We start from the raw sequence: 27,037 nt of genomic DNA on the forward strand, positions 1-27,037 counted from the left end.
TAGTGAGTCCAAATCCTTCAGAATATTTTTGTTATCCCTCCAGCCACGCCATGGGGGCCAAAGACGAGTAACTCCTGCTGACAGATAACGCGCAACAATCCTCCTGAAGCTCCTCCCTTCCTTCCCCCTAGTTCCCCCCTCCCTCCCTCCCTCCTTCTTTCCTTTTTCCTCCTTCCTCCCTTCTTTCCTCCTTCCTTCCTTCCTCCTTCCTTCCTTCCTTTCTTCCTTCCTTTCTTTTCCCTTCCTTCCTTCCTTCCTTCCTCCCTCCATCCCTCCCTCTCTTTGTCTCTCTCACCGCTTGCGTAACCAGAGTTACAAGCTGATGTTCACGATTAGGGAGAACATGAGAGTATTTTCCCTTGTTGGATAAGATAACCTGGTTTAAACACTGACAACAATCCTGGCTCATAGATAAACACTAGATGTTGCTGTCTTTTCTTTTTATTCTTCTAGCAAAAAGCTTAGTGTTATGTTTCCATTAAGAGATTGCAATTTAAGAGACTAGAATAAAGATGAGGTTAGTTTTATTTCCCTAAGATAAAATACAGTGTTGGGTTTTTTTTCCCCAGTGAAATCTTTTGGACAATTAAATGCTGGGTTATGACTTAACAATCAGAAAAACGAGGGAGTATTTGAACAGCTTTGATGGGGATACCTGATCTCGAAAGAATGCAGCAAAAATATTGTCTTCTTCCCTTTTTATATCTTTCCTTATGTGCCCCTCCTGACTGAGAAGGAATAAATTTAGCCCTCTCCTTTGCTGGTTTAGTTCTGGCTGCCTTGGTCAGGACCTTGTGAGGGATTCTAGACTAAGCTGCCGTTTACCTCTAAATGAGCCGGGAGTGGGGTTGGGGCGAAAGTGACAATTACTTCAACTTCAGAACGTTAGTCAGTTTCCCGGGTTGTGAAACGTGGAATGTGTTTTGCTGCATGCATTTGGGGTGAGCCAAATGTCCACTCGGTGACTGGTTTTCTCTTCCTCTGCATTTTAAGGAGGAACGTTTAGTACAAACAAGTCGGCATTCATGCTACATGAGGGTCAGTAGTAAAATCTATCCTGCGTTTGGGGTTTAAATGTAACAGTTTACACCACAGATTTAAAATCAATTGTCCATCTTACTCCTTATTGTGCTAGATGTTGGCCCCCATGAATCTTAATGCACCTGAACACACACGGGGACCTTCATCAGCTGCACAGTTCTCGGTACCACTTAGCAGTCACTGCGATCAATTCCTTGAAATCCAGATGATCATTTGCCGTCTTTCATCACGGCAGGAGGTATCTGTTTAGGGTTTTTGTCGGGTTCATTTGTTCTCGCTCATCTTCCCATGCCCTACTGGGTGGAAATAAAAAGACTCTGCTTTTAATTTTATGATCAGAGTAATTGCCAGTCATTCGGGGGGGAAAGTGGAAAGAAAGACGTTTTGGAATATCGGGGAATAAACTCCCTGTGCTCTGCCTCCATGAGGTCTCGGCGAAGACGAGCTCTCGAGGATGCTCCTCCTGCTGAAAAGAGAAGTTCCACTTCTCTTTGTCTGGGTTTGTCAAGACATTACTCACCTGTCAGGATTTATCAAGTGCAAATGGGAAATAGGGTTTAAATACCAGCTTTACCTGGTCTGCCTCTGTGGATGATGCTTTATTTAAGCCAGAGCCTGGCGTGGATGTGCAAAGCAGGTTTCTTTACCTCGTGTGGTCGTTTTAGGTTCAGAGCAAAATGCAGACAGCAGACGCATTCCATGTTTCACAACTGGGGACAATTTACTAATGTTCCGCTGTTGAAGTAATTGTCACTTTCAGATTTCTCCCAAGAAGACAGGCCTGCCCACTTTGCCCAGAAGGGTTTGATGTCCTGAGGGGAGTTGTTCTGGGCTGTTTTCACGAAGTTCAACCTTCCCAGGCTGTTTTTGTCCCTGCTCCGTCTTCAAGAGACATGCATTTTCACAGGGCGGGTATAATCCCAGACAGTTGTGGAGTGGTTAGAGCTGGGTGTTAGCTTCAATGGGAAGGAATATTTGTCAAAGCCACAGCTTCTGAACATGCTTTGCAGGCCAGGTTAGCAAAAGACAGGTTCAAACATAAACTTCTGAAAATACACACTGGGAACTCTTTCTTCTGGTTATTTATTTAATAAACTTAGAAATAAACAATTTTACATGAAAAGTTCTTGCGTCTTCAGTACCACACCTTGATGCTCATGTGTGAAGGGAACTTGGTGCAGGAAGGATGAGGAATCTGCAATCCCACATTTTAGCTCTGCCTCCCCCCCACCCCCCAACGACTTTAGGAAAGTCACCCAGCCTCTCGGTCTCCGTGTTTGTATTTCTTAAAAGTAATAATAAAGATGCCTACCTTTCTCACTTCTCAGGGTTGTAGCAATCAACTTGATTAGCGTAGGGGAAAGCGCTATCAAAATTATAAATTTGCATATCCAATGAAAACCATCATTATTAATCGCATCTTCAAGAGTCACTTTCTCATGGAAACACCAGTCTTTTTTTGTGTGTGTGTGTGAGGAAGATCGGCTCTGAGCTAACATCCAATGCCAGTCCTCTCTTTTTACTGAGGAAGACTGGCCCTGGGCTAACATCCGTGCCCGTCTTCCTCTACTTTACATGGGACGCCGCCACAGCATGGCCTGACAAGTGGTGTGTCGGTGCGTGCCTGGGATCCGAACCTGCGAACCCCGGGCTGCCACAGCGGAGCGCATGCACTTAACCTCGAGCCAACGGGTGGGCCCCTAGCCTTTCTTTATATGGAGAAGACAGAGCCATCGCTTCCCACCTTGGCTAAATAACATTGTCCAGATTTCTGGTTCAGGGGAAGGGGGTGAGCCAGCACATTTGCTTCTCCTCTCTTCCTGGACCCTGTGGAAAGAAGGGACTCCAGAGGAAGTAGATCTGTAGCTGTGGTGTGATCTGGAGATGGCTGGACAGCTGTCAACAGTCTCCTGGAAGAGGGGGAGGGTGTGGAGGAATGAAATGGAGAGGATGAAACCGAAGCCCCACATTCCAGCACCCTCAGCTGTTGGGAGGAGCTGGTCTCCAAGGCCAAGCCCAGAGAAGGTGCGATGCCCAGAGGCAGCAGGCACTGAGGGCAGGAGGAGCCTACATCTGAAACGGGGGTTTGTTGAATTAACTTTTTAGTTCAGTGGCTGTCCTGCTTGGCTAGTGCCCCCTACTCCTTGGAGAGAACACTTGAACTGGAAGCTTCCTCTCAGGATGAAGAATGGAGAGACTTACACTGAAGGAATTGGCGGAAATGCCTGAGAAAAGTTAGGGGGTCTGCGGGCTTTCCTCATTCAGCATCGGGTGGTCCCTTGTATACGACTAGCTCCCGCCCACCCATCTCAAGGAGGCGTCTGCCGACTGAAACAGAGGGGCTGGGCAGCCTTTCCATTTGGGGGAGATCCTGTCAGGAAAAGTGACCAACCTGTACAACTGGAAATCGTGCCCATTGCCTGTGATAGATAATCCATCTAATATTTTACTTGCAAATGTAAATACTCAACAAAAATCATAAGCAGGATAAAAGAGAAAGACTGAAAATAAAGAAAGAGGGCCTTGATCACAGAGGAATCCCTCCGCTCAGAGAACAGAGGAGAACTCAGGAATTTGCTGACGAGTCGCCTTGGAGAAGTCTGAGGAGACAGCACGTTTGTAAAACAAGAAGATCGTCCTCGAGAAAGGAGGAAACTGAGAACAAGACGAGGTCTTGAATAATACACATAGATTTCAAAAATTAGGGAAAGAGGGGCGGTCGAAGAGCTGTTAGATAAATTTAGGAAGTTTCCAAGAACACAGAGTAAAGGGGTGGACTAACAATAAGAAGGGAAGGGAGAAGACGAGAAGACGAGGATTAATTTGGAACATTGAAAATTCAACAAAAATGTGTATGAAGGAAGGAAGTTATCAAAGCAATGATAAATGTATCAGGGAAGGGGAATGGCTCACACCTAAACTCATTATTAGGAAATTATAAAATATTCAAGTTAAAAAATGGCCCTTTCTCCTCCCCAAGTGGTGGTTGTGGCGGGGGTGGTGATCACTGTGATCATGAGGGAAAATACTTTTAAGCTCAGAATTCCCCCCTTTCAGTAGCATGAGAGAGAACCAAATCAGGACACCTTGCAATCCTCGAGTATTCAATTTCTCCCCCGACACGTTTTAAAGGCTATTTCTTGAGGATGCACCCTATCCGACGAGGAGAAGAGACGAGAAAGAAGACACTGATGCTGGAGACTGGTCCAGGCTGGAAGTGCAGAGACATGGCCTAAGGTCAGATGCTCCACAGGGAAGGAAGCAAGTCCACTTTATGGACTCGATGACTTAGAGGCTACATAACTCAGCACACATGCCAAAGGCACAGCTTTCTTTTTTTGAGTAAGAGAAAATAAAATTGGTATTCGGGAAAACACAATATTTCAAAAGCTATTTAACAAAGTCTAGCTACAAATTTGAATCAGCCTTAAATGTAGCATGGTTTTGAGCTGGTGATGGAGGCAGCGAAAATCTGCGTGACCCGGACGCCAGGACGCTGTCTTTCAGGAGAGACATTCCCTTGACCGAGCGTCCATGGAATTCTGGCTCAGCGCCGCTCTCAGCGATGTTCTGACCGTGTGGATGCTGTCTAATGGATCTCAACTCTTAGACTCACAGGACAGACAAAATATGGAAGACTTCATTATGGTCTAGAATGGAATATAAATACCAACCGTTACGATAACATAAAAATACGCTGATAGTGGAGAGAAGGTGGCTGGGAAGGACGTGGCTGAGATCCACCAGCCTGGGTTTACAGAACAGGAAGTGAAGGTGCACCAGCTAAATTCGGTAATATAAGAGGTAAGGGTTTAGGTACACTATCTAAAATCACAAATATTACAAATACAGTAACGAAAAATAAAAAAGTGTCACATTTTAATAGTGTGAGTCAACAGATATTATTTAGAATTGAAAATGTAGGCTTATAGAACCAATATAGTATTTCGAGTCAGGAGAACAAAAATTAAAAATGGTTAGAAATGGCTGTCTCCGAGGAGCAACAGGAAGCAGGCAGTGGGTGGGAGAATGTAGTTTTCATTCGTAAATTCTCTTCTATTTGAATTTTTACCATATGACTGCATTATTTTGATGAAAGTAAAAACTATTCTGTTTATAAGCATACATTTTTGCTAGCATAGTCCTCATAATGACTGCAAAATGGTCTCAGCCTCATAAAAGGACTTTATAGGAGCTAACTGCTGTGGATGAACTGGCATACCACCTAAGAGTGGAGGGGGCAATTGAATCATGTTTTATTTTAAAGTACTTTAATTTTGTGACATTGTAATTTGTGTACAGCAACCAGAATAGGACACATCACTTCATCTTAGAGTTTCTTGGGCATTTGCTTGAATAACTGAACTAGAATGAAGATTAAATGGCACATCAACTTTAAGTAAATAAATATTTAAAAATATTTCTATTAATAATTTTGCACATTTCTCCCTAATCTCTTTTTAATCAACCTGTTTATTAAATATTCTCTTTATAACAAGAAAGTAAATTTCAGTAATTTATTCCTCAATGTTCATAAATTACTAATTAGTGAAGCTTTACCTTGTAAAGACTCACTTTCATATAATAAATGTATTTCATATGGATAAATTGCCTGCACCGAAAAAAGTGTATTCATTGGCCACTTTTTTTTTTTTGTTTTGTGAGGAAGATGAGCCCTGAGCTAACATCCAATGCCAATCCTCCTCTTTTTTTTTTTCGCTCAGGAAGATTGGCCCTGGGCTAACATCTGTGCCCATCTTCCTCTACTTTATATGGGACGCCGCCACATCATGGCTTGATGAGAGGTGCATCGGCCCGGGATCTGAACCTGCTAACCCTGGGCCTCCGAAGCAGAGCACGTGCACTTAACAGCTGTGCCACCGGGCCGGCCCCTCATTGGCCACTATTAAGTGCCATTTTTCCATAAGCCTTTGTGAAACTTTACCATTTTCCAAGGGAAGTCTGAGAGCAGCTTTCAAGACTTTCTGGAATTGAGTTTCCCAGCAAAGTGGAAAGGTGGACAGTCACAGCTCCTGAGTTGGGGAATGTTGAAAAAGTCCTTGCTACAACACACTGATGTACGCTTTGGGGGTTGGAAATATATTGCACAATAGAGAAGAAACACTGCTTGGTGCCTTTCCCTCCCTCTTTCCCTCCTTCCTTCCCTTCTTCCCTCATTCCTTCCCTCCCTCCCGCCTTCCTGCCCTCCCTCCCTCCCTCCTGCCCTCCCTCCCTCCTTCCTTCCTTCCCACTCATGGGTCAGACCACATTATGTTATCCTGGAATCTGTGGCAGAAAAATCCATGTGACACTCCAAATTTTAAAATTTGCCAACGTTTTATTTACGCGGCCCCACAACTCTGTGCACATTATTCTTTCATGCTTCTTCTTACGTTGGATCTCAGTTGTTCTGTGTGACCCGCTACCCACCAGGGTACAAGATTCACCCCACAGGCACTTGGTCTGTTTTGTTCTCTGCTCTTTCCCCAGAACTGAAGATGGGCTTGAACACATGGTAGGCACTCAGTAAGTAATTTATGAATAAAAGAAGCTATTTCTAATAACAGCACTTATAACAGGCTAGGCATCTTTCTAAGTGCTGTTTATACATGAACACATTGAACCTTCAAACGAGCCTCCTAGGTGGGTATTACTGTTGTCCCCATTTTGAAGGTGGGAAAACTGAGCCCAGAGAAGCTGATTGGCCTGTGGTCGAGTCCCCAGTTGCAGGTGGAGCTGAGATTCAAACCTAAGCAACGGCTCTCTGCCTGCACCACTGTCCCTGTGCTCTAGACTGTTAGGTCATGAGGGGGGCTGTGTCTTTCTTCGCACCCCTCATACGGCAGGATGGTGCCCAGTGTGGAGATGCGTCTGATCAGTGGCTTCTGGCCAGCTGGATGAAAGAATGGCCTCATGCAGCAGTGATGGTCTTCACTGAGGTGAAATCCTAGCCCTAGGTTTAGAATATTTCATATTCTGCAAAGAGGGAGATGTTATCAGATGTGTGAGAGGAGGGCAAACGTCAGTGGCTCGGGCGAGACGCAGCCACCAGACACGAGGGTATCACTGACGAAACTGAGTCAGCTTTGACTTAGAGCTTTGCCATTATAAAGTAATTTTTACCTTTCAAAGCGTCTCATGTCCTTTGTCCCACTCACCAAATTATGCTGTGAGGAGGTGTTGTATTTCCATCTTATTAAGATGCCCCAAACGGAAAGGTTAAGTGACCGTCCTAGTGCTAAAACTAGGACACGTCCTGAGTGGCTCTGCTCTGACTCAGGGTCCTTGCGTCTGACCCTGGAGGAGCCCCTGCAGGTCCAGAGTGACAGGAAAAATGTGCCTGTCATCTGGTTTTTAGCTGATTTTTGACATAAATATTTTTGGACATCAGGTACGTGGTCGTTTAGAATTCGTCTACACACGCGGAGCAAAATTGTGTGTGTGAAACTCAACCCAAAAGTCAGTTATCCTTTACAATAATCAAGGACCTCTGGGAGGCCATTACCAACTCGTGCAAGACTTTGGAACCAGAGACAGTTGAATTCAAACAACCAGCTGTTTAGTTATTATTAGTAGGTTAGTAATGAGACATTTTCACCAAAACTGGTTGCTTAAATTCAGCCATCATCTTCTCCAACCTGGCCACATCTGTGACCGTCGGTACTGGCCGTTTCCTTCCGGTTCTGTCATTCCTGTGTCTGAGAATGGATCCATCTGGGGGCAGTGTGGGGTGGAGCGTCTTGGCAGGAAGGAGCACATTCCATCCCCTGTGATGGGATTCACGGGAGGGGGGGCCTCAGAATTCTCGGGTTAAGCAGATTCTCTGGAATGGGCTGCCCTCCTGGGCAGAGGAAACGCATGTGGGGATTGGGGAGGAGGGAGAGACTCACCCACTAGCCAGAAGCACTCATGGGGCGGCCTGGCCTCACCTTGGATTCCAGCTCTTACAAATACCAACATCACACCTTCATCTTGAGAGTGAGGTGTGGGGACAATGCCTAATCGGAAAGAGACCAGCCAGATTCTGTGTCACCTTTCTTCATGGAAACTGAGAGAAGCTCGTGCGGAGCTGGCCTTCAGGAGGCGTAATCACACCACTCAGCACGGTTGCTGGTGGCCTCGTGCTGTCTCTGATCTCTGTTCTGTGTCTGTTTTCCTTTTCATGTCTTAGTACTGGAGAGGGAAGCCTTCGGTTCCCAAGATCAGGCAAACACTAAATTTCCTCTCCTTGCGGATGGGGTTCCCACAGGAGAAACAAGAGGCGGTTACCTTTGGTCATGACGATCCCGGCCAGTGCTTTGTGGCGGGCGTGCGCGGACGTCAGGCCCCCCGTCAGCTCTCGGAACTTCTGCATGACCAGCTGGGACACAGAGTCCGCGAATTCCTGCAAGACACAAGCACCAGGCCCCTTTGACGGCTGAGCGTCACCGCGCATGTCTTCCCTTCCCTCCTTCCAAAGCCACGTCCCCACGTGCTCATGGCATCCGGAGGTCACCCTGTCACCCAGCGCCCCCGCCTCTGCATGCACTGTCCCAAGGCCTCGGGAAAGAGTCAGATATTACGCTGAGTCAACTGTGGGCCTGAAAATGAGGAATTAACCCCAGCTTGGCCCCTGGGCAGAGGCTTGTCTGTGCTTGAGCAGAGACTGTCCAGGGGACACCGTCCACTTCCTCTCTCCCTGCCTCTCGGAGGAGCAGGCTCAGAGTTTCCTTCAGGGAGAACTTGTCTGATAAAATCTTGAAGGAGTTGGGCGGGGCCGGGGGCGGGCAGTGAGGAGGCAGGGTTTGCACTCATCAGACAATCGGTTCCCACATTCTTCTCACTGTTACAGAGCCCATCTCTGAACATCCCACACGACTCAGATACTCTCCTGGCTAAACTGCTCTCCATGGCTCCCTTCACAGCCGCCTTCCTTTGTGTTTCTGCACATGTGCACATGTACATACACACATGCACACACAGACACACACACACATATGCACACAAAGACATGCACACAGCCATGCACACAAGTATCACACAATAGACACAGACACATGCAATACATGTGTACACACATATACATATGCACACACAAGCACAATGCATACCCACACATGCACAGAGACAGGCACACATATGCGGAGATGCACACACACATACACGTGCACACACGTGCACAGAGATACATGAACACACATGCAGAAACACATACGCACATACACAGAGACACATGCACAGACATACACACATGTGCACATAGAGAGAGATATGCACACCTCCACACACGTACACACATACACACATGTAATGCACACACACTCACAACACACGTATATACACACAAGCACACACAAGTACAATGTACACACACATGTATACAGTGCACACTTGCATGCATGCACACACACACACACACACACAAACACCAGGTTAATATAGTCTTGGGTGTTGAGTTTTGGTAAGGGGCCAGTATCTCTGTTAAAGCAGCACGTGTGTAATAACAAGGCCAGTGTCCCCGGAGGATGTGGTTTTCTCATCACCGTCCTCTGTCCTGCCTGCTCCATGGCTGACACGTCACTGCTCCTGCTCTGCAGGAGGCAGCAGGCGGTGACAGCCACCTTCATAGGCCTCAGATTTAGAGAAACCCGGTGTGAGTCAGCCATGTAAGGAAATCCTCCTAATTTCCGACGGTGCTCTTGTGAGGATCACATGCATTAATGCGTCTTAATGCTCTGCTGGTGCCTCGCACTTAGTGAGTGCTCAGAAACCAGCCTGTCCCCTTTCTTCATCATTACTGTTATGATCATCACCATTATGATGGTTTCCCAGGGCGCTGCAGGCGTTGACTGACTCTGCGTAGCCAAATCGAATATCCGCCACCCGTAAGGTGGGCAAACGGTCTGCTTTTGTGAGGGGGTGGATTTCATTTTCCCACCAGGTGTGTCTGGATGTTGTGTACAGAGAGGAAAGAACGGGTCTCAGATAAATAAAGACACGAAAGATAAATAGACAGTTTTTAAAACCCCATTTACAGGCAATAAAACAACGTCATGTGAAAACAGGCCTGCTTCCTGGAAACTAGAAACCTGCCATGAAAACTGCAGGAACTTTTTCCATGTCTTGCCAGACGGAGATCAGGGAGCCACTTTCTCCGCCTGTGGGGTTCGGACCTTCCCTGTGCTGCCGAGGCTGCTGCAGAAACCCCATCAGTGACGGATCCACACCAATCAGGAGGGGCTGGATGGAGAGGGTGGGCCAGCTGTCCTGGGACTGCCAGGTGTGGGATGTGTCCTGGGGGGTGGCTGTGGTTCGGCCCTGAAGGACCCTGGGCTGCTTGTCAAGGTGCGTCACCTCAGGTGGGAGCCATGGTCATGGGGTTTTAGGGTGAGTTCTGAGGGCTGTCCTGTCCTTTTGTGACCTGGAAACTGAGGTCCAGAGTAGACGAGGACATGTCCCCGGGCACCCTGTGTATGAGTGTCCTGGGGCTGCTGGAACAAATGACCACATATGGGGTGGCTTAGAACAACAGCATTTGGTTCTCTCACAGTCTGGAGGCCAGAAGTTCAAGATCAAGGTGTGGGAGCGCCGGGCTCCCTCTGGGGCTCTGGGGAGGAGCCCCCTGCCTCTTCCCACTTCTAGGGCTCTACACAACCCTTGGCTTGCTGCCGCATCACTCCCATTGCAGCTTTCAACTTCACGTGGCTTCTCCTCTGTGTCTCTCCTCTTCCGTCTCTTATAAGGACACCAGCCATTGGGCTTAGGGCCACCCTGATCCGGGATGGTCGCCTCACTTCAAGATCCTTAACTTCATTTCATCTGCAAGGACCCAGTCACGGGTTCCGGGGTCAGGACATGGATGTGTCTTTTTGGGGCCACTGTACCTTGTCATTTACTCTTAAGCCTTCATGCCATAACACAAAAGGTGTCTGTTTCTCTCAGATGCGTGAATTTGGTTAATTTCTGTACGTCTTTGGAGACCCCGACTTCTTAATTCAAGTGGGAAGGTTAACTGGTTCATCAGTCAGTGGTCGTCACCCCTGCCGTGTGTGGAATGTGAACCAGGTGTGGACACCAGGCTGGGGCATTGACGGGGCCCTTGGCCGGCCCACCATGAAGGGTAGGCATTATCCTTCCTGTGGTAAAGGTGGGGTCCCTGACAGATAATTAAGTTACTCCTTCAGGTTGGGAGGCAACTGGGTGGGGGAGCTCAGAGTAGGGACCATGTGGCCTCTGACCACAGGGACACAGCTGGGAGTGAGGCTGAAGTGTCACGGGGTTCCCAGGGTCTGAGAGCCTGTGAGGCCTCAGTGAGTACTCGTGTTTGGAGCGAGCACCTCGGAGCACTGTTCTCAAAGGACCAGCAGCCCTGGTACCACCCCCTGTAGGAAGAGGGCTCTCAGCTGGGCGCAGAAGGGCCAAGGGCTCTATCCAGGCAGAGGGCTCCATGCAGGCTCGTGGGAGCTGGCCTCTGAGATGGACCTTGAGGGAAGAGTGGACTTACAGCTTTTCCTTCTGCAAAGGCCTGTCTCTCAGGTCAGAGGGTGAGTTTGCTCTCCTCCCTCTGGCCGGCTCCATGGCCCGGCAGTCGAGTGGATGGTCAGGACGCAGTTGTTCTGCTGGTGGAAGCACCGGGACGGGAAGGGCGGGGCTGCCTCCCTGTCTGGTGGCTGTGGGTCCCGCAGGCAGGCGGGCGGGCGGCTCCACATGGGTTATCTCCAGTCACTGCCCTCCCTGGAGTTGGTTTCTAGTGGGTTCACATGTGTTCCTCTCCCTTCCCCAAGATTTCAAGGGCAGAACTTGTGTCCTTTGCTTCTCCAGGAACATTTCAAGGTGCTGAGCATCTCATTCCTACGCTCCATGGGCACAAAAGAGCTGTTCTAAGTATACCTTCCATTGTCCTTTTTCTTTCTTTTTAAAAAGGAGTTTTCGAATGTCCGAGCAGTGATGAGACTGTCAACCTAGGAGGCATTGCCTGGCGTCTGCCTGATGTGGCCTCAGCACGGGAGGTGGTAAACTGCTGAATAATGATGTGAAATACACAAAAAATCCACTTCATGTGGAAACGTGGAGACCCACTACTTCACTCAGAGACACAAAACAGACCACGTGCCAGGGCCGTGCACACCGTATCCCACTTAGTCCACAGGGAAGCTGCCATACTGTCCTTCTCCAAAGTCACATGGCCGGGCTGTAGCCCATCGGCCTTGACTCAGACCCTGCTGGCTGGACCAGCACCAGATGGCTTTGAGGAGAAGCGGTGTTCTCTCTGTGGGTTCAGACGGGATGGCCCCAACTATAATGAAGCGTAGCTGAGCGCGCTGTCACACTGAGGAGGCAGATTGCCCGGCCGGCCGCCCCCTGGCCCCCCGGGCCTGGATCCCGGGATGCTTTGCGCCTGTTATGAACTAATTAGCCCTGAGCCTCAGCGCCCCTGATGAGCCATATGAGGAAATGCTGAAGCAGAATGAATCACGGTGCGGCTGGATTTCAGAGTCTCCATGCAGGAAGGCTGCCTCGCTCACTCCGCATGGCAGGGCGTGCACGGGCCGTGGGTCCCGGTGGATTGTGCTGCTCAGTCCTCTCAGAGGCTGACAGGGGCCTTGCTCAGCAGAGGCAGCCCCCGACCCCAGGAAGCAGCCTGTGAAACTGCCCCACCCCACCAGGAAGCCTGTGACCAGCCGCTGCTGGAGGGCCACACACAGCTGAGCCCAGGGCCCGTGGAGGGAGGGACGGCACAGGGGCAGCCCCTCCAGCCGGGTCAAGGTGGACGGTCACCATGCCCCTCGGGGTGGGACGTTCGCCCATCGCAGCACACCCCTGACCCAGGGCCTGAACACACAATCTGCTTCTTAATCCATCATGCTCTACTTCACTTTCAGTCTCTTAAAACTCCACCCTCCGCTTAAGTCCCTTCTTCCACCACTTGGAGGTCCTCTTGCTCCTGCAGCCTCGGTGTTCAGCTGGTCCCTGGACGCCCATGCGACATCCATTTGGGCACTGATTATATTCTGTCTGGTAATGCGTACCTAACGGTGTCACGTTTGTAGTGGCATGACTCCCAACGTCATGGCACATGTGTGGCAGGGAGCGTGGTTTGCATTTGCTCTGTGTTTCCTGGGTCTTGCCCTGGAAATCTGTGGGCTCCTAGAGGTGACAGTGGTGGTGCTCATCTGAACGGAGTGTATGAATAAATGACATTCTCAAGGACGGCCTCAAAGACACACAAATGGCTGGTGAAGGGTAAAAATCTCAGGAAAACGTAGGTTATTTTTAATTCACCAATTGTTCTCAGAATCTTTCCTGACTCTAACACACTGTCTTGGTCCCCTGGGGCTGAAACACAAGACCACTGATGGGGGCTTAACAGCAGACAGTTATTCCCACAGCTCTGGAGGCTGGAAGTCCAAGTTGAGGGTGCTGGCAGGGCTGGTTCTCCTGAGGCCTCTCCTCTGGCCACGTAGACGGTGCCCTCTTGCTGTGGGCCCCACTGGCCTCTCTCAGTGTGTGCAGAGAGAGCAGCTGTCTGGAGACTCCTCATACAAGGACACTAATCCCATTGGATCAGGACCCGCCCTCATGACCTGGTTTAACGTAATCCCTCTTACAGGCCCCATCTCCTAGTACAGCTACCGTGAGGGTTGGGGCTTCAACACATGAATTGGGAAGGACACACGTTCAGCTCATAACACACAGGAAGCACCAGGTCACACGAGCAAGCTTCCTCTCTGGTGACGGTGTCCCGAGTTAGCCTGCCTGTTGGAAGTTACAGTGCACCCCTTTCTCTGTCTCTCCTCATTCCCCACTGGATGCAGAGATCCCATGGGAGACCTCGAGGGTGGAGCCACTCCATGGAGGGGGCCAGGGCCCCAAGTTACCCACCCACTGACATCGTGTGGTTTTATTTGTATTAAGCCACTGGTTTTGATGTTGTAGGTTACAGCAACAGCATTATTTACTCTGAGTAATAGAGAAGGAGAGGAATCTATTATAAAAAGACAAATAAAACCTGATCAAATTAAGGAAAAGCAAATAGTGCACAAAGCCTTGTATTTTATCACAAAGAGCAAATGACTCTGTGCCATATCCCACAGATGATCCGACAGGCGTGGTAGGTCCAGATGGCCAGCTGATCCCCTGTGTGCCCGTTTAGGGGATCTTCAGGTTGGGGCAGTTGTCTGTGTGAGGGTGTGTGGTAGGGGCCCCCGACATCATGGGTCAGCTCCTCTGCACGGTTCCACTTGCCGGTTAAGAACATTCTTCATATATAAGCAGCCGTGACTGAGGCTTCACTTCAGGAACGTCTGATCTTTCTTGGTGGTTTGTGGGTTGAAATGTGCAACAGAAGCACAGGTGGAGCCCCACACGCCTACCTGCTTTCATGCCAGCTGATGGCGCACAGCTGGAAGGATGGGGGTCTCACCACTCCTGGACTGTTTCTGAGAATCTGTCTAGACCCCTGCAAGGCTATGCTCAGTGAAAGACAAACTGAGCGATGGCTGGTGGGAAGGACAGGTTGCTCACCGGGCTGAGAGGAGGCTCTGAGTGGTGCACGGGGTGTCAGCCCACAGCCCACAGCCTGCTCTCTCCAGGCTCCTGTCCTCGGCCGGGCCTGGCACGGTGGGTGCTAGCTGCGGTGCTACTGCTCCCCTCACCTCGGGTCAGGCGTGTTCCATCAGGACCTTTAACAGCTTTCTCCTATAATTCTTTTTTCTTTATTCTTTTTTTTTAGTGGTCCTTGACGTTTATGTTAAGCACATTTCTCAATTAACATTTTATGAAGTTGAATGTAAAAAGAAAAAAGCAGTGGCATATTGGTTAAGTTTGTGCGCTCCGCTTTGGCAGCCTGGGGTTCTCAGGTTCGGATCCTGGGCATGGACCTACATACTGTCTGTCATGCCATGCCGTGGCGGTGTCCCACATACAAAGTAGAGGAAGATGGGCACAGATGTTAGCCCAGGGCCAATCTTCCTCAGAAAAAAAAAAAAAAGCAAACAATTTCTTTGACTTTTCTTACCTTGAGTGGTGGACTATCTAATACAACCGTGGAGAGATATTTAGTTAGCTGGTTAAAATTTATCTCTTTGATGTTTAACGAGCATTGCTTCCTAAGACTGCTTTGAAAAGTCTTGCTTGTGGTTTTGTGAGGGAGAATTTTATGGAATGTTTACACATTGAACTATGACCCTTAGTTTTTCTGGTTTTAAACTCGAAGGAAGAGAAATTATGAATAATCATCTCCAACAGAAAAAAGAGCATCTGTTACATGGTCTCAAGTTGTCTTCTTCCAGCCTTTCAGGAGTCTTTGAGAAATTAAAGGTTTTTGGCTTTGGAAAGGCCCAGAGAAACCCCGCCCGAGCTTGTCTGCTCTGCATCCTGCCGGTTCCTTGACAAAGCCTGCCCCTCAGGCCCTCCCGAGGCCCTGCACCACGGCGCCACTGTATTTTAGGCGATTGGTCTTTAATTCAAGCACATACATGATTGCAGCTGTACATAGTTTCCATAGTTGGATTTGTGTATGTAAATGCTGTTGTCGCTGATTACGTGGGGTGTTAGAAACCAGATGGAAACAGAATTCACGTCAGGAGACGTATACTTACGGTCTGATTTAACATTGGGGATTTTTTATGTTTTAATCACTTGGGATTTAATATATACAGTCAACTTTGTTACTGCAAACCCAACTAATCTGCCCTGAGATAATTTGATTTTTTTCCCCACGTGGCACTCGGTTTATAGCAGACGCAGATAAAGTGCTCAAAAACAAGCTCGAGTCACTGGTTATTTTTATAAGTTCAAATCCCAGGGTGTGTCCATGGGCTGAAAGGAGTTCCTCCCATACCCTAGTGTGCATAAGTGCATCCATGGTTAACTCCAAACTACTCCACTTAAAGAGCATGTTTTGAGCACATGGGCCGAGCTGTATTGTATTATCACTTTCTGAATTACTGTAAGGCATTTCCCCTACCGTGAGCACGTGGACGTGCTATAGTGTGTCATGAGCAGCTGACAGCTTTACCTAACAGCCTTTCACTTGGGCCTGTGTCTGGGCTCGGCAGTAGCTACTGTGATGCTTCAACCCGTGTCTCCTGTCTCTGTGCACTGAGCGTCACAGAGGGCAGACAAGTAGATCTCCTAGTTCTTTCTCTATAGAGTTCCAATTCCAGCCCCTGAAGAGGCTTCCGTGGTGATCACGTGTTTCCCACGGATCCCAATAGCACTTAGAAGCTGTGTCATTTTTGGGTGCACCCTGAAAAAGTGGTTTTTCTTTCTCCTATATGTCATCTATCTAATATACTATAGCCCCGCCTTGTGGACAAGGGGGTCACTGTTTTTATGACTATTGGTGATAGAAATTGTAGCTACTGGTGTTGCAAGGTCACCACTGGTCAAACACTTTCTAAATGCTTCCAGTGTGTTATTGCAGTTAATCCTCTCAAACTGTTTCACAGTGAAGGGTTATCATAGCTCTATTTTTCTCAATGTCCATGTGAATTAATGACAGGGTAGACAGCCTGTGATGCATGTCCTCTATGTGGCCAGTGGTGGAGTGGGAACCATCATGTGAATCAGCCGCAGTGTAGATGGTCTATGTTGCGTGTCCTCCATGTGGCTCATTGGTGGAGATGTGTAGATATCTGGGCAGTGGCTAGGGGTGGGGCAGTCAGGGAGGGCTCCCTGAAGGAGACGGGGTTGCTCTGGGCCTGAAGGCATCACATAATCTGAATTTTCAGGGGTTAGAAGAGCAGGAAAGTCTTAGGAAGTCCTAGCTGAAGAAAGTCAGAGGAGTGATCTGTTCCGGGTTGGGCGATGAGTAGTTCACACGGCCAGGATTTGTGGAGAGTGGTCATGAGGACAGAGTAAAGGATTTGTGCGGAGTGGTCATGAGGACAGAGTAAAGGATTTGTGCAGAGTGGTCATGAGGAACTAAATGGAAAGGCTGCCCAGACAAGCAGGGGCCCTTGACTCCAGGCAGAGGAGCTCCCCCGTTCATTCTTCACTATTCGGCAGTAGGGACTCAGGACGCAGGGGCCATGACGCAGGGAGCTCCGGTGCCACTCGGGAGGCTCAGGGGCAAGACTTTCCGGGCGTCTGACCCGGGCTGGCACTGAGCTCAGCTCCACGTCACTGTGGGGTCTGTCCCGAGACGGAAGCTGAGTTATGAGGCCAGAGTCCCAGGCTGGGATGGCCGGTGGGTTACGTTGTTGTCTCATAGCACCTGCTTCTACTACTGTATCCACCACCAGCACACGGCACTGTTGCCAAACTCTGCTGAGAGCTATGCTGGGCTTGTGCTGCCTCCCGGGACCCCACCACCAGCTGTCCATCAGGGGTTACTGGTCCCATTTCACAGATGCAGAGACTGAGGCTCAGAGACATGTGGGAACTCAGCCACACTGTAAAGCAAGCGGGTAGTGGGGCGCGTGGAGTGATGGGCTGTGGTGCGCAGTCTCCACTGTAGCATCTGCTGCCCGTCTGAGGGTTGGTTCCTCCAACTCCAGATAACAGCTGACATCCGACCACACGCTAAATCCTGCGGGGTGAGAACTAGGCAGCGGGGTTTGCTCAGGTCGCGCACCGTGCGGTCCCTCCCTCATTTATGACACTGCGGAGAGCGGGGAGCAGGCACCTGGACCTCAGGCCCCCTTGTGGACTGTTCATTCCCACGGCTGAGAGGGGTCCTGAGTGGGGACGGGGTCAAGACAGACTCGAGCCCCTACCAGGGGCTCTCCAGGGCAGGGTGGCACCCCTCTGCACAAGGGCAGGGTCTGGCAGAACTGGGGGACACCCTGGGGCCCCATTTGGGAGCATGCTGGGTGAGAAGGTGAGAGGGTGGTCAGCTTTGCAGAGGGGCCAGGTGCGTGGAGAGATTTGGGGTCTCTGGAACAGGCGGTGCTGCCCTCCCACCCTACCACTCAACCCCTTGCTGTCAGGACTTACTCCACAGCTTGTTATCCCTCTTGCTTCATCCCACCCCAAATAAAAGTCCCTCCCCCCACCGAGAGATTGTTCACTGGCACGGATAGGAGCCGGCTGCGATGGGGGAGTGGGAGGAGAGAGAAGGTGCCAGGCTCAGCCCTATAGGGGCCCAGAGGTCTTATGACGATCAAGGGAGGAGGTGCTGCCGGGAGAGGAAGGGGGTCCCACAGAGACCCCGTGATCTGTCTGATCCGGTCCTTGGGTGCATACACAATGAGAGTCCTGGGGTGAGACCTCCTTCAGACGCCTCAGGGTGGGGTGGTCTGGCCATCTGGACACCCCCACCTCTTGCAGTGGACAGGTGAGGGTCTCCGTGGGGTCTGGGTTGGGGCTAGGAGAGGCTGGCTTCGGGGACAAGTGAGATGCCAGCTCTTCAGTATAAAACCTCGCACAGAGAGGCTCTCAAGACCACTGCAAAGCCGTGAATAATGAGCCGAAGAGTCATTTGCAACATAAATTCTGTTAAATATGAAAAAGAGAGACATCCAGCTGTACTCATTATTGTTGGTGATTTGGCAATTTAAGAAGTGCCTCTAAAGGGTCCCTTAGTGGCAGGACGGGGTCACTGTGTCTTTCACAGGTCAGCCCTGGCCTCCCTGGAGCATTTCCACAGTGGGGAAAGTGATCCAGGAAAGGCTGCTCCTCCCGGGAGACTCACAAAGCAACCCCAGCTTCTCTTAGGGCAGGGACAGATGTGGGCGGTCGGGATTGGGGGTAGGGGTCCCACAGAATCTGAAGTGATGCCCTCAGTCTGCACGGAGCCCCGGGGAGCCTCTGTCTGAGATCCGCAGTGATGATGCTGTTAATACACAAATTGGCACAGGCTGGACAGTGGAACAGAAATGATCAGAGGAGAGATGATTTGGCTTCTGGTTAAATGATAGTGATAATCAGGTCCTTCTGGTTCCAAAGGTTAAGTGGGGAAGCTGGCCCCGTATTTAATGAGCTGTGTATTACTGCACTTAATGGAAAACCAAAAACGGAATGCTACTGTAGCTCTGCTTGCTGTGGCTGCATTCTGCCTGTTGGCCCCAATTACCAGGGTAAATAACCAGCATTATTCAAATAGAAAAAACAAACTTTACATAGGAACACTGAAAGACTCAAACTTTACTCATTTCCAACACTAATATTTTGAATGCCGTAAGTAAATAAAATGTTTTCAAATTTGTAATAGCAGTCCTCAGGGTAAAATTGACATTCAGCCAAAGTGGTAAGGATATTAAATCGATAGATTATGAGGGAGAAAGACTTCAGTAAATATTTTCCTGTTGAAAACCCGTCCTCAGGTTTGTAATGCCGAAATATCAAAAAGGTTAGATTTGCATATGGGTGGGCAAGGTGGAATCTGGGACTGATATCAATACATTCTCCGCTGTTCTTTCTCCTTCCAACTTAGTTTTGCAATACATGATGGTATGCATGGTGGTATACACGATGGTACCCATGGTGGTATATATGGTGGTATACATGGCGGTATATATGGTGGTATGCATGGTTGTATATATGGTGGTATGCATGGTGGTATACATGGTGGTATACATGGTGGTATGCATGGTGGTATGTATGGTGGTATATATGGTGGTATACATGGTGGTATACAGGTGGTATATATGGTAGTATGCATGGTGGTGTATATGATGATATATATGGTGATATACATGGTAGTATACATGATGATATATATGTGATATATATAGTGGTATGCATGGTGGTATACATGGTGATATATATGGTGGTATGCATGGTGGTATGTATGGTGGTATACGTTGTGGTATACATGGTGGCATGGTGGTATTCATGGTGGTATATATTATGGTATATATGGTGGTATTCACGGTGGTATATCTGGTGGTATGCATGGTGGTATATCTGGTGGTATACATGGTGGTATACATGGTGGCATGGTGATATGCATGGTGGTATATATTATGGTATATATGGTGGTATGCATGGTGGTATATATTATGGTATATATGGTGGTATGCATGGTGGTATATATGGTGGTATATATGGTGGTATTCATGGTGGTATACATGGTTGTATACATGGTGGTATACATGGTGGTATATATGGTGGTATACATGGTGGTATATATTGTGGTATGCATGGTGGTATACATGGTTGTATACATGGTGGTATGCATGGTGGTATGCATGGTGGTATATATGGTGGTATACTTGGTGGTATATATGGTGGTATACATGGTGGTATATATTGTGGTATGCATGGTGGTATACATGGTTGTATACATGGTGGTATGCATGGTGGTATATATGGTGGTATATATGGTGGTATATCTACCCTAGGAGATGGGAGTGGCCACAGGGCCTTGGGAGGGCACCTGCAAAGAGAGTGAGGGGTCACATGCCCACACTTGCTGGAGCACATCCTCCATAAAGCACGGCCGACTTGTGCCTCCTCTTGAGCAGTCCACCCCTTCTAGAACTGGGAATGCAGCAGAAGTGCTGCTAGGAGTGTCATCCAGCCACAAGACAGCAAGCCAAGGCCTCAGAGTAATCCCAGTAAATGGGAGGTGATCTTCCCCTACTTCCATCTCAATATGCCTTCGTATTTCCATGAAAAGGTCTCCTGTAGGCCTTGGTAATGATTCCTGTTTACTGACAATGGCAATAATGTCTTGTTAGTTTCAAAGTCAGAGACTGGTGAAAACCAGTGTCCAATTAAATCATTCAAATGATCTGACTATTCAATTATTCTCTCTCTCAAATTACCTAGAGGTCAATAACAAATTTGGAGGAAGGTGTGAAAGATGCAAACCCTTTATTGTAGCCATGGCATACGGAAAACCCCTAAACTTGGAATCAGAAGAACCAGGCTTGAGTTCTGCCACCATCTTCTCCCAATCGTGCAACTGCCAACAGGCAGTTAGCATCTCTGAGCGTTGGCTTTCTCATCTGTAGAAGAGGCATCATAATAATCACCCCTAAAGTCCATGATTCTGATTCTTGGCATGGAGACCTATACCTACAGGATCACCGTAAACATTTCTGGAGGATGCACTTTCTTTAAAGGGGGGAGAGCACGCAGTGTCCCAGAAGCAGCTGTGCTCACGGAGACCAGGGTCTACGTGTAACGCAAGGTTGGGATGGAGCTGGAAAGGACCTTGCTTCCGGTGGCACTAACTTCAGTCTGTAGGCCGTCGGGGGCCAGGTTAGTGACATCCCTGCAGCCAGGGAACAGCACGATCAGACTTGCGTTTGGGGAAGCTTTGAGGGCACCATGAGTGACAGGTACCAGCATGAGACCGACAGCATGAGGCTTCTCAAAGGTCTTTCTGCGGCAGAGTTCCGAGCCTGGGTGATTGAGCCGGATGTACCACGGATCCCAAGGCAGGAGGTACTGTATTTCGGCAGACCGTAGTTTCCAAAGACGGCTGCACCCATGTCGCCCATCCCGCCAGCTCATCTCATCAGTGACCTCCATATGTCTCCCATCCGGTAGTTGACTCTGTGTCCCCTCCTTGGAGACTGTCCCAACTGAGAGAGAGGAGGGGATGGTGGCATGTGGCTTATGAGCAGTCCGAAATGCCACACGTCTGGGTCTGGGACGCTCCCTCTTGGAACCTAGCCAGGAGGAATCCCACGCAGAGGAGCCGAGGCCCTGGCCACAGGCCAGGCTGAGCTCCCAGACCCCAGCCAGTGCCAACCTGCGGCCCTGGGGCCAGCCCTCTGGGGGAGGGGTCCTCAGGCCCAGCAGAGCTGCTCACCCAGTGCTGCCGAGCTGCTCACCCAGTGCCGTGTGGAGCAGAGGGCGCTATCCCGCTGAGCACCCCCAAAAGGCAGGTGCCTGAGCCAAGTGAAGGATGGTGTTGTTTGAAGCCACTGGGGTTAGGCGTGGTTTGTCATACAGCAGGAGTGACTAACAAGAGTGAAGGTGTTACCAGACCTTACGGGCTTATCGCTCTAAAGTCCTGCTCAGGATCAACTCCGATCCTGGAGCTGCTACTGAACAGGGATGTCATTCTGTGAACAGCATCTAGGCCTCCATTTCCTCATCTCTTAAGGAGGGATAGTGCCTACATCATAGGGTTGTGACGGAGTGAGACGAGATACTGGAGATAAAGTGCGCCATACGGTGCCCGGTACTGAATACTCTGCAGCCAGTACTCAGGTATTAATTGTCGTTGTCATTATCATTGTCCAAACTGTGCAAAGTTTCTTAGAAACAATGTAGAAATTGGTGACATTAAAGTCTTCTCAGGAGTAAGCTGTTGAGAGGATACGTGCTGGTGCCGTTAGGCAGGTGCCCACAGTGTTGAGGGCGTAGGTCACGGCAGCCGTTTCTGAAATACTCTCTTACGCTGAGTGGTTTCCCTGTGTCCTCCCTCCACCCCAGCCTGGCTAACTGACTCCGTTGTCCGTCACCCCATGGCTGCTCTCACGGTGCAGTCCCTTTAACAAATCCGAACAAGGAGTCGACTAGTAAGGAACTCAGAAAGCTGCATATTTGACTTTTAATCTATACTCCGGGGACAGAGCTGGGCGTCTTTGGGTCCAAAGCCAATCCCAAGGAGAAATCACATACCTGTCCACTGCTTCATAGTCATTTTTAGTGAAAACATCAGTCACTTTTGGGTGAAGAACTGCCCACCAGTTAAACTGTTTGCCTGATGTTTTATCAGCTTTAAATGTGTTCTTATTTTTTAATTTGGAAGACAACATCATTGGCCACAGTGCATTCGAACATTAAATAATGTCATTTGTGGTTACGTTGACCTGCATCGTTGGCTACATGGCTTGTCTACACTCGGTTTCTGACTTCAGGTTCCTTCCTCTCTGAGTTCATCCTCGGGCCACGTGATTTTGTGACTTTGACGTGAACATCACCCTCACTAGCCTGGACCCCGGAGGACGAGAACTCCGTCTTACTCATCTTGGAAATCGTGGTGTCAACACACACACAGTGTGCCCCAATCTGAGCGTGTGTTTGCCTTTGGGGGCTTTGCAGAGCGCACGTGGCCTCTGAAGTCCCCCAAGGTAAGGTGGAAGGGAACCGGAAAGGTGTTTGTCAGAGCCGTTGCCGTGGACAGCTCAGCTGTGTCCAGAATGGCCCACAGAGAAGCCAGACTAGACACTGTTTCTCAAGCATTTCCACTTTTCTTTCATCTCTACCTGTCCCCTGGGGAAAAGAGTCAATCAAAGTTTATTGAGCAAGACACTAATGAAATACAGAGACGGATGGACAAGGTCTTCTATATAAAAAAGCCCATAATACGAAACGGGAAATACAAAGCATTGTGTGATGGATGGCAGCCGACATTTCTCAAGGGCTCGTGCACATCAGGTGCCAAATGCCTAGTGCGTCCGTCCCTCACTCTACGTTATCATTCCTGGAGAATGTTACCGTCACTACCTGAGTACAGACAGCAGGCTGATGCAGAGGGAAGTACACTTCCTCGCCAGGGGCGCAGGGAGTGAGCCGTGGGTCCAGGATTCACACAAGTCTGGTCAGACCTCAGGACTAGTGCTAAACCACTGTCCTGCCCCATGAGGGATGCTGTGGGATAGAGAGGATGGCGAGGTCTTCAGGTACGACTCATATTCTCAGACAAAACGAACGGTGAGCCTAATGCATGCAATTGCCCTCATGGAGATGAGAGGCGGGAAATCTGAAATTCTGCCTCTTACACAAGTTTGAATTTCATGTCTGTCTGGATTGTAGGTGATTAGGGAGCAAATGACCCCTGGTGATTGGAGAAGGAGGACTTCCAGGGGGAAGCAGGTGGCTACCTCCTGGCAAGAGTGCCACCTGGGAGCGTCCGTGGGTCCAAAGCCGCTTCCCGGGTCCCCTGGACCACAATTTCAGGCGTCAGCATTTCCTGAAATCTGCTCAGATGACCCCAGTGCACACTAAAGCTTGACAACTATTATGACAAAGATTCTCTCATTGACCAAGCTCCGCTCAGGCTCCCCTGGGCTGGTTTTCAACCAGGCCTCTCTTGTGGGCTTCCGTGTTTCTCTCCGCATCATCCATTTTAGCAAGAATCCAGGACCCCCGCCCCCCACACCTGAGCAAACTCCTCACCCTCACCGTCCCGGTGATGTCTGACCACCCAGCTGCCTTCAGCACGACTCCCAGGAGGTCGGTTCAGCCAAAGCCCCCTCGACCCCTGATATTTCCTCTTAGTGACTTCCCGTCCACTGCCCCCCACCTGCTCCCTGGCTGTAAATCCCCAATTCCCGTGCTGTATTCAGAGTTGGACTCAATCTCTCTCCCCCATTCCAAATTCCAGCAAGGTGTCCCTGTGCCCACCGCCATGGTCCCCCTTGAAAGGAGTCTGCCTTCCTGTGCTTTGACAAGTGTTGTGAATATTTGTTTTAACACTGTCTAAAAACTGGAGAGGATCTGAAAGACAGAGCAAAGTTGGGGGTCTACCTGCTGATGCTGTGAGGACGGAAAGCCGAGGTCAGGCTCAGGGACAGCTGAGCGGGGACAGACCGGGGCCACCACTCCACCTGCACCTCCTGGGGCGGAAAACCAGAAGGACCAGCTTCTCCTCACAAGAGCAGTGAACTGAACACATGCAGTGAAATGTGAGCCCGTCTTGTCATCCCCGGGTGCTGGCCCCCAGGCCCTGGCCTCTTGCTTCCTCTCGCCAGGCTCCCTGGCTGGGCCCCCTCTCTCTCTGTCTCTCTCTCTGGTCTACATGGGCCTAACCCCACTCAGTGCTACTATATGACCCCACTGAATTTAGCCCCTTGGGGGAAGACCACTGTCCTCACTCCCACCTCTGAATAAGCTGAAACCAGCCAAGCAAATCCAGGAGCAGAATAGTGAGGCCCTGTCTGCTCTTGTCTCCCTGGGGGTGGGCTCTAGGCTGTGGGTCATTTGCTGAACAAGACGTGTGGGCGAGAAGGTCACTCAATATATGTGATGGGGATGGACTTGAGTAGACAGGGCTGGCGGCTGGTCACATTCATAAATTCCAATTTTACAGACAAGAAGGCATTTTTAATCTTGAGTTGCTGGCATTTTAAAATTCTACATGATTAGTTATATTAAAGAAACAGTCTAGAGATAAATGAAGACAATGTTTATTTTTTTAAATAAAGGATCTGCATAAAGTAAAGGGAAGGGGCACAGTTATATGAATGGCCCCTGCTGTGTTGGTGACAGAGGTTTAGCAGTGTCAGGAGATGACCTTCTTTTTTCCCCTGTGTCTGACAAATAGATGACATCCTCTGCTTTTTGCTATTTATTTCGTGAATTAGCCTAGTCATCGTCCAGCTCACGAGCATCTCCAGTGGAGAGTGGATGGAGGTCAACGGGGCTCAGGTGGTTGGGTTACTATGAGCAGGTGAAGGCCCCTCTCTTCTGGCAGGTGGGAAGGAGGATGACACCAATGACATGGGCTGCCCCCTGAGAACCGCGCACCAGAGGGCTGAGCGTTTTATGGATGAGGCAACCAAGGCTGAGAGAGGGAAGCTGATTTGCCGAAGTTGACTCAGCCAGTCGGTGGTGGGGTAAGATTCAAATCCAGATGTTTGATTTCTAGTTCAACATCTGGCTCTTGACCACAATGTCAGAAGTGCCCTCCAAGGCCTTTTTACTAATTGAGGATTTCAGAAAAGCCCAAGATAAGAGATCCCATGTTCGTTATCTTGAGCAATTGAGAGTTGAGGGTTCTGTGCACAGATATCTGTATATCTACCTATTGATTAAGCAGTCTGTAGTCATTCACAATTACCTAAATTGTTAGATATCCACAAGTCTGTTTACACATATTAACAGTAGTGACTGCTTTAACAATCAACTTCAAATTGGAATACAATAAAAACGTAGAAAATGAACTAAAAGCGCATTGGAAAAATGTAATATTTCTGTTTTTGTTAAACTGCTGCTTTCTGATGTATTCAGGAAGATATTTTGCATCTGGGTTTAATTAGAATCTTTAAATTCTCATTAGTGTGCTAATATGAGGATGCTAACAGATGAGGTCCTCTGTTTGGGGTTGATTCATGGTTGTTTGAGTGCATCTGGATTTTAAAAGACGTAAGCAAGAAGAACCATTTCAGTGCATCAAGAGAAAAAGATTCCCAATGGAAAAAGTAGTTATTCTATAAAGGAAGTAATATTTACTTTCCCAGATTTTGTTAAATTCAAGAAAGGTTTTTAGTTATTGCCTAAATAATAAAGAATTCTAACATCTGTTTTGCAATATTATCATGGAAGTCAATGTCACACTCACTTCCAAATGCCATAAAGGATAAACTCTTGGACCACTTTGTCTCATGACTTCAGCTCCTAATCTGCTTTCTTTACCCTGAAAATAGGTTCCAGAGAGGAGAAATAAAGTAGACAAAAACTGCTAAATAATTCCAAACAATGCGTCTGAGGCACTGACTAACGCCAGGGCTAGGCCCTCACTGTGCATTTCTTCAAGCTCTTAGAGATACCTGAGACCAGAGAGATTCATCACAGCTCTGTTTACATGTACATAACAAACAGGAGAGAGACAGCCCAGAAAATGCCTGTTCTTTCAGCTGAATTTCCACGAACAGGAATGCCATTGCTCCCCTCCATCCCCCCCTCAGTGCTGTCACACTCCCTGGAACCAGTGCCAAACCTGGCATCACTGCGCACATCACCCAGCCGTCAATCTGGCACCCGCCACGAGTGAAGGCCTTTTCCCACTGAAGCAAGCCCTTAATATCTGGAAGAGGTGACTGTTCCCTCAAATGCACAGACACCAATGCAAGGCTACAAGGAACACAAAATATCGGAGAAAAATGACACCACCAAAGGAACACAATAAATTTCCAGTAACCAACCCCAAAGAAATGGAGATCCATGAGTTTCCTGACAAAGAACTCAAAATAATTGTTTTGAAGAGGCTCAGTGAGCTACGAAAGAACATAGATAGACAACCCAACGAGATTAGGAAAACAATACACGAACAGAACAAGAAGTTTAATGAAGAGATAGAAATCCTAAAATGGAACCAAACAGACATTGTGGAGCTGAAGAACACAACGAATGTAACGAAAAATGCAATAGAGAGCTCCAACAGCAG

The 27,037-nt window shown here is 48.8% G+C and overlaps 1 protein-coding gene across 1 annotated transcript in view; it reads right to left on the minus strand.

The window, feature by feature from the left end:
* ADARB2 (adenosine deaminase RNA specific B2 (inactive)) overlaps positions 1 to 27,037 on the minus strand; it is a 461,460-nt gene that overhangs the window by 60,310 nt on the left and 374,113 nt on the right. Inside the window, exon 4 of the mRNA XM_058532337.1 lies at positions 8,311 to 8,425. Within this exon, the coding sequence (XP_058388320.1) occupies positions 8,311 to 8,425 (115 nt within the window). The remainder of the gene's footprint in view (positions 1 to 8,310; positions 8,426 to 27,037) is intronic.

Source organism: Diceros bicornis, chromosome 36 (genome assembly GCF_020826845.1).
Source record: "Diceros bicornis minor isolate mBicDic1 chromosome 36, mDicBic1.mat.cur, whole genome shotgun sequence".
NCBI classification, from domain to species: domain Eukaryota; kingdom Metazoa; phylum Chordata; class Mammalia; order Perissodactyla; family Rhinocerotidae; genus Diceros; species Diceros bicornis.